Source organism: Odontesthes bonariensis, chromosome 23, assembly GCF_027942865.1.
Source record: "Odontesthes bonariensis isolate fOdoBon6 chromosome 23, fOdoBon6.hap1, whole genome shotgun sequence".
NCBI classification, from domain to species: domain Eukaryota; kingdom Metazoa; phylum Chordata; class Actinopteri; order Atheriniformes; family Atherinopsidae; genus Odontesthes; species Odontesthes bonariensis.
The window spans coordinates 9,307,317-9,317,913 of NC_134528.1; the positions used below are offsets into that span (position 1 = coordinate 9,307,317).

The 10,597-nt window shown below is 41.6% G+C and overlaps 1 protein-coding gene across 1 annotated transcript; it reads left to right on the forward strand.

Annotated features, from left to right (window-relative positions):
- Positions 1-1,352: 1,352 nt before the first annotated feature.
- pdk2a (pyruvate dehydrogenase kinase 2a) lies at positions 1,353-8,688 on the forward strand. The gene is made up of 11 exons (XM_075456953.1): positions 1,353-1,575; positions 2,253-2,394; positions 2,752-2,823; positions 2,927-3,111; positions 4,685-4,774; positions 4,904-4,981; positions 5,258-5,334; positions 5,424-5,522; positions 6,376-6,486; positions 6,668-6,781; positions 7,459-8,688. The coding sequence occupies exons 1-11, from the start codon at positions 1,458-1,460 to the stop codon at positions 7,597-7,599; spliced, it is 1,227 nt and encodes a 408-aa protein (XP_075313068.1). The 5' UTR covers positions 1,353-1,457; the 3' UTR covers positions 7,600-8,688.
- Positions 8,689-10,597: the final 1,909 nt, after the last annotated feature.

Consider the following 10,597-nt stretch of genomic DNA (forward strand, 5'->3'; position numbering starts at 1 on the left):
TATGACCCAAGGGTCGTAAATAGTGTGTGTGTGTGTGTTTGCCAGGTGAGTTGTCCCAGCTGTGAGTGACTAGGTCTGATCAGCTGGGCTGCATTTAAAAGATGCTGTAACCCCCAGCCCAGAGTGCCAGTGGAGCCAGCTGTTGTTGGAGTGTTGTTGCAGTAGCTCGTGCAGGTTGTCGTGAAGCGTAACACTTTCAGTGGAAGGTTGACGGTTTGATTTTGGGTTTTGCTGGTCTGTTAATCATTTAGGTTCTTGTTTGTCCTCAGCAGGTTCCGTTGGGTTTGTGTTTTTTCTTCTAGGTTTTGGTTGAATAGTATTACTTTTCTTTTCCAATAAATAACCATTTAACATCACCCATCAGTTCTCATTGTTTTATTTCCTCAGCTCGGGACACTTTATTGCAGAGATGGGGACTCAAGTCACTGTGACTTGGACTCAAGTCGACTCGAGTTGCTGTTTTGATGACTTGTGACTTGACTTGACAAAAAACAAAAGACTTGAGACTCGACTCGGACTTGGAAGTTAAAGACTCGGCACGTGACTTGACTTGAGACACGATGACTTGAATGACTTGAGTGTTAAGCATCTAGTTTGTCATTTGAAGATCCATTCTGACCAGTAAGAGCTCGTCAAATTAGCTATTATTATCCTGTTAGCCTGGTCGGTAGTTAGCCAACGTTAGCTTGATATGATACAGGATGGACAGTTGGACACATTGGCCAATGATGTTTACTGACAGTTACTTATATCTTGTCTTTTCACTTTATTAAGATCAGATTCTGCAGGTAAAATTGCAATAATAAGGTGACTTGACTTTGACTTTACTTGCTTAAGAAAAAATTACTTGGGACTTACTTGAGACTTGCACATGTGTGACTTGGTCCCATCTCTGTTTTATTGTTACCCCGTAACATTATTATTATTATTATTATTATTATTATTATTATTAATAATTTATTTAGTTGGTAAATTAGTTATTTATCTATTTTTGTAGGTAGATTCTAGAAGCTTTTACGCCCAGTAGTAAACCTAATATGTGCATCTATATAAACATTTCTCCTTCTGTGTCATGAGTCGGTTGCTTGTCTATATGTCCCTGCCCCCCCACCCACCCTTCCATTTCTGGTAAACAGCATTCAAAGTGAATGCCGGTCTGACCTGTTACTTCCAACAGGCTTGTGACTTTCTTTCAGTTGTTGTTCGAACTGTCCTGGAGACGTTTCCATCCCGGGAGGACCAAATAAGGACTAAGCCCGCCTCTCAACTCCTTCGATTGGTCCGTCTGGAGCGTAAACAGAATTCCCTCTGTTCTTATTGGCTGAGGCTTTCTATTTTTCCGCACGCAGCCTCCTCCTGCTGTAGATCGATGCTGTGAAAACGGAGTGGTACATCTAAGAAAGGCCAGTGTCAGACGCTGTTGACAGAGAAGAGGCGAAGACCTCCAAGCAGCAATAATGAAGTTCGTTCGGTTTATAATGAAAAACGCCGCGTTGGCCAGTGCGCCGAAGCATATCGAGCATTTCTCCAAATTCTCTCCATCGCCGCTTTCCATGAAGCAGTTTATTGACTTTGGTGAGTGTCCATCTCCGCTGAAATAGATCATTTCAGGTGGCTACTTGGACAGTTTGTCGCTAAGATCAGATAAGAAAATGCACCTTAATGTGTCTCATTGCGGTTGTTATTTTGTAAATGGATGCATATCAGACTGAACATGTGCTCTGCGGTGCCTGTGAACAGTAGTAAGCTCTCAGCTAAGAGTGTTGCATCAGATCTGCTGCACCATTTGGGCCCAGAAAAGAGTGCACTGGACTGCATTACTTCTGCTAAGAAGTGATCACAGAAAAATCGTCTCGGTCTGCAGATCATAGTGTCGAGAAATGCAGAAAAAACGTTTAAAACATGGAAGAAATGTTATTAGCTTTGGAAAATATTGATAAATATTGCACAAAAAAAAATCGGTTTATGACTGAAATGATCATTGTAGGACTGCAGATTTGTTATTTTCATTTGGTAATAACTTTGTTATTAGTATTGATGATGCAGTTAAACATCACAGTGTATGGAAAAGCCTTGTGGACATCTTCACTTTGTTAGCTTTTCTCTTGCAACAGTCCAAAACTTTGACATCTGAACTATTCCCAGAAACGTGGGAGCCAATATCTTGTGTAATAGTCTGTTTAGTTTCTCCCACTCAGCTGAAAAATGAATTTTTGTAGCCCCTGATTATTGTTTTCTTTGTGCTGACTCAGGTTCCATCAATGCCTGCGAGAAGACGTCCTTCGTCTTTTTGAGGCAGGAACTCCCCGTGAGACTCTCAAACATCATGAAGGAGATTAACCTCCTGCCTGACAAACTGCTCACAACTCCTTCTGTGCAAATGGTGCAGAGATGGTGAGTCAAAAGGATTATTTTTGTTCTTTTGTGGCTCTCCTGCTGCTTTGTTCGTCCTTATTTGGTGTAAGATATGATCCCAGTCACAGCTGCTGCAGCCTGCCTGGTCTGGTGTATTCCCCCCCATGTGTTACATCATGCTCAGAATGACAATAACAGACCAACTTGCACTCACTCCAACTGGCTCCGAGCGGTGTCTGTGGGGAGTGGCTGCAGCTCTGAACTTTACCCCAGTTCCTCGTCATAGGCCATGTGACCTGAGTTTTGAGGATGGTCTATTTTTGCTCCCTCTCTGAGCACTGTGATTAAAAACGTGCTGCATGTGAGTGAAAACGTGTTTATTTGTGTTTATTTCAGGTATATTCAGAGTTTAATGGAGATCCTTGAATTCTTAGACAAGAGTCCAGATGACCACAGAGTGCTCGGAGAGTAAGTTTAAGTTTATGTTGAGGAGCAGAAGCCCCGTAGATTCATGCACATCTGCGATAGAAACATCTGACAGCTGGATGACTGTCTGTTCCTTCCTCCCCAGGTTCGTTGATGCCTTGGTTACCATCAGAAACAGACACAACGATGTCGCACCAACCATGGCACAAGGTGTCATAGAATACAAAGAGGCCTTTCCGCAGGATATTGTCACCAATCAGAACATCCAGTACTTCCTGGATCGCTTCTACATGAGCCGCATCTCCATTCGAATGCTCATCAACCAGCACAGTGAGTCAACTTTCAGCCACCCTCTCTCTTTATTTTCTTACTTTTTTCCTAAATGTTGATTTGTAACCCTACACAGTCCAATCCAATTTTATTTATAAAGCACTTTAAAACAACCTCAGTTGACCAAATTGCTGTACAGAAAAAATTAAAATTAAAAATTAAAAGAACAAAATACAAGAATAAATTAAAAGACATACAACAGCTATATGATTTAAATCAATAATAATACTAAAATAAATTTTAAAAAAAGCAGGAAGATATATTCCATTAATTCCTTACCTCATCCATGCTTAAGTCTGCTTGATGAAGACTCTAAAAGGAGAATGTCGGTGCTTAATTATAGTTTTCTATCATTTGCTGTCTTGATTTCCATTTATCTCGCAAATTAACCACAAAAACAGGGTTCAGCTCCTTATCTACATACTGTACATATACAAACAAAACAGCAGATGATGAGGAGTTCTGCTCGGGCACGTCTCACATGATAAGAGCTGTCATGCATGGGCCTGTTCCGGTGTAATCACAGCAGATAGCCTATCTGCTGCTCTGCTTACCGGCTCTGCTCTTTGCATTAGCGCCACGATTACTTGGAAAACAGGAGGGAAACCCAGCGTGTCACCTTAAAACACGTCTTTTACCCCCAATAAAGTCCAGTTCTTAGAGAAAGAATGGTTCAAACATTTGCATCCACGTGATGTTAGATTGAAAAATGCTTGAACGGCACTTTGTGGCTCCAGAATGAAGCCGTGTTTGTGATTGAGAGGTTGTATAATCAGGCTTGTGGAACAAAGACTGCTGATGCTTATCACAGATCTGACGTGTAATGGTTCACGGTTTATATAACCTTAATCTTACAGAACCTTTCCACACACTAAACCAGAACTGTCTGAGAGTCTGATACAGACCAGTTTGCTGCTGTTTCTTTGGGAGATTTTTAGCCTCGTTTGGGCATGTTTTAGTTGCATGTTTGCTCGGATAAACCTTTAGCTTTGCTGATAACACTTACAGCAAAATTAAGCATGTCGAACATAAAGTTTTTCATTAGCGGAGGGGGAAATGTCCGATTCTTAGATGCATCGCTATTCGGACGATTCTGAATCGATTCACAAAAGTTCAAATTTCGATTATTTAGATAAAGTAAAACAGACGGTTCCATTAGTTTTCTGAAATATAATGTAAATGAATTCAACTCTTGTTTCTTATTACAAATGCACAGCTTTTCAAAATGGAAAATCATGAATGCTTATTCAAGTGAGACAAAAAGAAATGTTGTGAAAAAGTGCATCAATGTACATAAATTAAAGACCCATCAATAATCGTTTTATAATCGAATCGTAGCCCCTGAATTGGAATGAATCCTGAGGTGCCCAAAGACCCCCCCCCCCCCCCCCCCCCCCCCCGGTTTTCATCCTGTATTATTTAACAAAAAATCAAATCTTTGCATCAGTGCCACACTGGGATTGATTCTGAGTGACTGTGCCTTCATTAGAGTTGATTAAAAGGAGATTATTCACGGCGTTCTGTTCTACTCAACGTGAAATTCTTATTTTCTCTTCTTCTTGACTCTCCGCAGCTCTTGTTTTTGATGGCACAACTAACCCAATCCACCCGAACACCATTGGAAGCATTGACCCTCATTGCCAAGTGGAAGATGTAGTCCAGGGTAAGTGTGCTCTCTGTTTTAAAAAAGAAGAACAGTAGTTTGAAATGTATGTTTAATTTGCCTTTTTAAATCCTCTCTGTGGCCAATATGTCTGACATTTTTGTCCTAAATGTCTCTTCATTTTGTCAGACGCCTACCACAGTGCCAAGATGCTGTGTGAACAGTACTACCTCTGCTCTCCTGACTTGGTGCTGCAAGAGATGAACCGTAAGTTTGCATCTATTAAATTCAATTTAAATTCAATTCATTTTTATTTATATCATGCCAAATACAACAAATGTCATCTCAAGGCACTTAAATAGTACAGTCCAATTCAAGCCAATTGGAATTCAATTCATTGTAAATCCCCCTCAGTGCTGCCCATATAGGCCCATCACTGTTGGTTCAAACCAGATTTCAAAAGATTCTGGAGCAAACACCTCATGGAAATCACGTGTGAAGTCGTCGGGAAATTAAGAAACACGTTTTTTTTTGTTTGTGCAGACAAGAAGAGCAATCATCCAGTAAGCATGGTGTACGTGCCCTCTCATCTTTACCACATGCTGTTTGAGCTCTTCAAGGTAGGAGACTCAGCCTTCAGTTTTCAGAGAAACACAGATAACTGACATCGAAAGCCTTCCAACTTTAGATTTTCCTTTTCTTTTCGTAGAATGCCATGAGAGCTACAATTGAGACTCACGAAATGAGCAACAGCCTCCCACCCATCAGAGTCATGGTGTCTCTTGGCGGTGAGGACATGTCAATCAAGGTGAGTTCAGCTCAAGAATTAGAAGCCTTTGAGTGAAGTGAATGATAGTCATACATGTGCATCAAAGGGCTTATAGGGCCCACAACACCTTCTACATCTGCACACATCCTCCAGGTAGAATCTTTTTTTTTTTGGCGCAGGTTGGTCCCAGGGGTTTCCTCTCATAATCTTTTAATTCTTTATATTAATAGCAAGTGGATTAGAGCTCTGTGTGAACCAGCGCATGCTTCACACATTCAGCGAAGCTTGTGAGGATAAAAGGTTTTCACACAGTTAATCTTTGCCCAGGTTTCTGATTTGTTTTGAATCGAGTACATGAGTTTTATAGCCTTATTGCACACGATTAGAGGCCTTGACTTCAAAAGCTAAATTCTCCACCCTGTTGTTTTTTCCCTCCAAATGTCTCCCTGTGCCTGTTATGTCATGAGTTTGCCCTCATTTCAGCACGGTGCTTACTTGCAACCTACTAAGCTCTGATAAGATTAGCTGTATGGGATGTGTGCTTTCCCACTCATAGAGCCCATAAACCTTGTGTCAGCGCCTTTCGCTCATTGGGACACATCACCAGGTCTTTGAGCCCCTGGGTGCAACGGATATGCTTAACAAAAACTTTTTTTGCACTCCTCAGAGGTTAAAATCAATTTCCATTTTGTCTACACGTGAAATTTGGCTCTTACTAAAGTACAAATGCAGAGCTTCGTCCTTTGGCAGCAGGACAGAATGCTGAGAAAACAAACAGAAAGTCACATAGCTTCCACGCTCATGTCAGAGAGGCGCCTGTCTGCTGCCTTCTTATCTGCATATCTGTGGCTCAGCACTGTACGAGCGTCATTCTCTGCATCCTGTTCTGCAGGTGAGCGACAGGGGCGGCGGCGTCCCATTTCGCAGGATTGAGAACCTTTTCAGCTACATGTACTCCACGGCTCCCGCGCCACAGATAGGCGACCACACACGGCCACCGCTGGTAAGTACCACAGGGGCGCTGTGGGGGATTACCGTCTTTGCACTTCTGATTGCACTGAAAAACAAATACGATATTTCCTTTGCGTGCATAAAGATGCTGTTAATTGCACCATTTGCCACCTGGTTGCATCCCTGGAATCTTCTCTCGTCACAACCCTGATCTCCCTTCTGTGTCTGTGCAGGCTGGCTTTGGCTACGGTCTTCCCATTTCTCGCCTCTACGCCAAGTATTTCCAGGGGGACTTGCAGCTTTACTCCATGGAGGGCTTCGGCACAGACGCCGTCATCTACTTGAAGGTAAGCCGGGCGGGAAAACTGCGACGAGACAACCAGGAGTTTGAAACCCTGCAACACGTGACAAATCTAGTCGAAGCCGCTTAGTGACGCGTCTTTTGTATGGAAGTTTTTCTGTGCCATCAGAGTTTGAATACGAATTTCTAATCTTGAATTTTTACAGCATCAAAATCAGACTTTGAATTTGAAATATCAACAGTGTAAAAAAAAACAATTTCTAAAAACAAAAATCAGTGAAAACAAATTCGACATTTAAAAAAAAATTCAACATCTAAAGAAAAAATTCAGTGGAAAAAGAACAGGCTCAACATCCATGTAAACAGGGAGAAGCAATCGATCCCTGTCTCAATACATCCAACGGCAGCCAATCAAGTTATGCTCCATTGGACAGATCAGATCAATAGATATTAGTAATATCTATTACTCAATTTTACTAACACAAATGGAAAATAAAGTAAACTCACTCCCCAAAGCACCATCACATGGCTGATCTGTTTTTTCCACTGATTTTTGTTTATAGAAATTGATTTTTTTTTTTTTACAAATTAAGTCTGATTTTGATGCTGTAAAAATTCAATATTAGAAATTCGTATTCAAAGTCTGATGGCACAGAAAAACTTCCACACTTTTGTTGCGGTGCCTGTGCAGGTAAAAACATCTTTTCCTCTCCTTCCCTCCAGGCGCTGTCCACAGACTCCATCGAAAGGCTGCCGGTGTACAACAAAACCGCTCTGAAGAACTACAAAATGTGCCAAGAAGCTGATGACTGGTGTGTGCCCAGCAAAGAGCCCCTCGATCTGCGCAACTACAAAGTGGTTTAGCGAGAATCCCTTCCAGGTGTGCCTGGGGCCACGAAGCCTCCAGAATGTGTTCTTATATTCCCATGACGTCATCTGCCAGGGCAGATGAGCACTTGACCTTTTTAAAAAAAACAAAAACAAGAGAATCTTCCCAGGACCAGAGCAGTTTCAGCCTGTGTTTAGTAGTGTGTTGATTTCAGCTTTTGTCATCCATTTAGTTTTTTTTTTGTGTAGAACAATAGACAAACACAAACGGGCTACTAACCGGACGGTTGACAGAATCACCGAAGAGACTTTGATGAAATAAAGAGTCGTGTGCAGGTAGGGAGAGGCGGAGGCGCCCAGGTCTGTTCTGGGTGTAAAAACAAGAGTAAACAGGGGAAGAAATGAAAGTCATTACACATCCAGCAGCTTTTACAACTGATACGTGGAGGTATTCCCTCCCCAGGGAGGTGTTCATTCATGCCTTATTCTAACAAGTTCCCCCAAAGGCGAGTTTATTTAAATACTTGAACTTTTAAAAAAACTAATATTTGCACCTTGTTCGGTTTTTATTGTACTGTGACGCTGTTTTGAAGATTTGAACAAAATGTAAGACTTTGAAATTAAGTGTGCTTTTTTCCGTGCATGAATAGTTCTGCAGGCTTTTTGGTGTCTCGGCCTTTAACGGCGTTCCCACTGACTGTTGTCTTCACGTCAGTTTTCAGGACCAGGCTGATTGTATTCCTTTGTAATAACCACCGGGACGGCGAGTTCTATATTAGGGAAGATATAGCTCAGTGGAGCCCGAGTTCTCTATCGTTTCACAGCGAGCCACGAGAGTATTTCCAGCCTTGTGTAGAAGCTGAATGATTTTACCCAAAGTCATTGCAGGCAGGTGTTATTCAGTCCCAGTGCTTGAGTTCTCTGCCAGTTTGTGAGGCCAGTCGGAGTCGGAGCTTTTTCTATGCTGTGTCAAATAATGTTCTGGGTCCATAAGTGTTGAAATGAACAGTTTTACTTTGTATTTATCTGAATCATGCAGTATGTAAAGCTTATTTTTATAGCCCCACTTTTTTCTGTGACAGAAAGTATTGTAAATACTGTAAATAAAAAGAGAGACTAGCTGGATGCACAGTGTCCCCGTTGTGTTATTTCACACCGTGCGTTCGGGAACATCGGGTGGTGATATCAATCGGAGGATTATCTCCTTTGCTGTGGTTGAATGAAGCCGAGCAAAGAGGAGTAAGACGGAGCAACAAAACAGAGAAACTGGATCTGTTCTAATGCTGGTGATGAGATCAAGCTGAGCAACTGGATCCTGCAGCCAGCCCATCACCAGACCCCGGGGTACTAAAAAAGCTCTGAAGAAGTTTCCAGTTAGTTGTTGTTTTTCCATTACCACTATCATTCCAGAAAAGGACCGGATGGATCTCACTGTACTCCTGCCTCTTCTGGCCCGGAGCCCAGTGAGACGGAGGTCACAGCCAGTAAACCCACAAGGCACGGTCTTTGTGCTGGTCTGATATTCAGAGCACGTGACGCTCATTCAGCTAAAGGCTAACAGCCTAAAGGGGAGTCCTAATAATAGCCGACTTCTGTTGGCTTTTTCTGCCACGGAGCGTTCAAGGTTTATGCATTAATGTATAAAAAGAGAAGGAAGGAGCACATATTTAACACGAGGCTGAGAAAATATTGTTCTTCACTGAATTCAACAGGGAAAACTGACACATTTCTGGTTATTTTAGCTTCACGCTCACTCTGTTTGATGGATGTGGGCTTACAGAGTCAACTCTTGGCTTTAACTTCAGGGTTTTTAAGTCAAAACTGGTAAAAAAGTTGAATAAAAACAAGTCTTTATACAGGCTGACATGATAATGAAAGGCTAATCTTTCATACATTGTTGAGAATCCTTTGCCATCACTTCAGCGCAATCGTTTAACTTTAAAATGTCTCAGGCTGCTTCCAGAGGAGGTTTCAGGTCATTGCTCGTCTGTACCGTGAAGCTCTGCTGATTCAGCCTTTGTCCAAGTCCCTTTTCTTCCTGTCACTCTGGTGCTCATTTATCTTTGTTTCATTTGTCCAAAGAACACTGTTCCAGAACTGATCTGTCCTTCTGAGATTTATTGTAGGAGACAATAACCTGGCCTTCCTGTCCCTGAGGCTCACACGTGCTTTTCATTTTTTTCTTGGAACGTACCAAATACTTGATTTGACCATTGCTAATGCTTCCATATCTGCCTTTAGTGGATAACATTGTTTGTGCAGCCTATTGATGGACTGTTTGACGTCTATTTAGAGCACCTGACCAACCAAATGCTTCCAAACACAAATTTTGAATCATCCAGACTGTATACCTGCCTAATCATAAGGAAACATCTCAAAAGTAGTTGAAAAAAGCAACAAGATGCTCTATTTACTAGTTAAATTAATCTGCTGTATATCATATAATTCTCATGGCATGTTAAAGAGAAGCTTCACTTCCAAATCTGAACAGAAAAGTCAGAGCTCAAATATATTGGGAGTCGACATGAGTTTAAATGAGCGCATTTTGCAATCTGGGGAGATTTAAGAGAGAACTGCGAGACCTGTTGCAGTGATAGTCACGTTGAAGTTGATAAAAAGGCATAACAATCATAAAATATATCAAATAATTCTATTCAGTCAGTAAAAGTCTCGTCTTCTCTGACCTGTTTAAACTTTGAACGATGTCCGTACTGAGTGACGTGCTGGAGTGACAGGGTTGCAAGCAGGCGAGGGTTCTTTAAAATCTTTTTCTGTAAAAAGTCCCATTCATTTCCCACCAAATGCAACCCAAAATTGCAGCAGATGTATTTTTGTTTGAGTTTTTTTGTCAAAACTGCAGGATGAGTTGTGCGCGATGTCTAATCTAAAAAAAAAACACACTGCAGGAAGAGGTTTTACAACTGTACTTGTATGATATTGCTTTCTTATTTTTCACGTGTTAAGGTTATTAATTTGGCTGAGATCAGTCTGCAAAGCTGCCATTGGTCAGCCTGATTCATGTGTGTGCCATCTG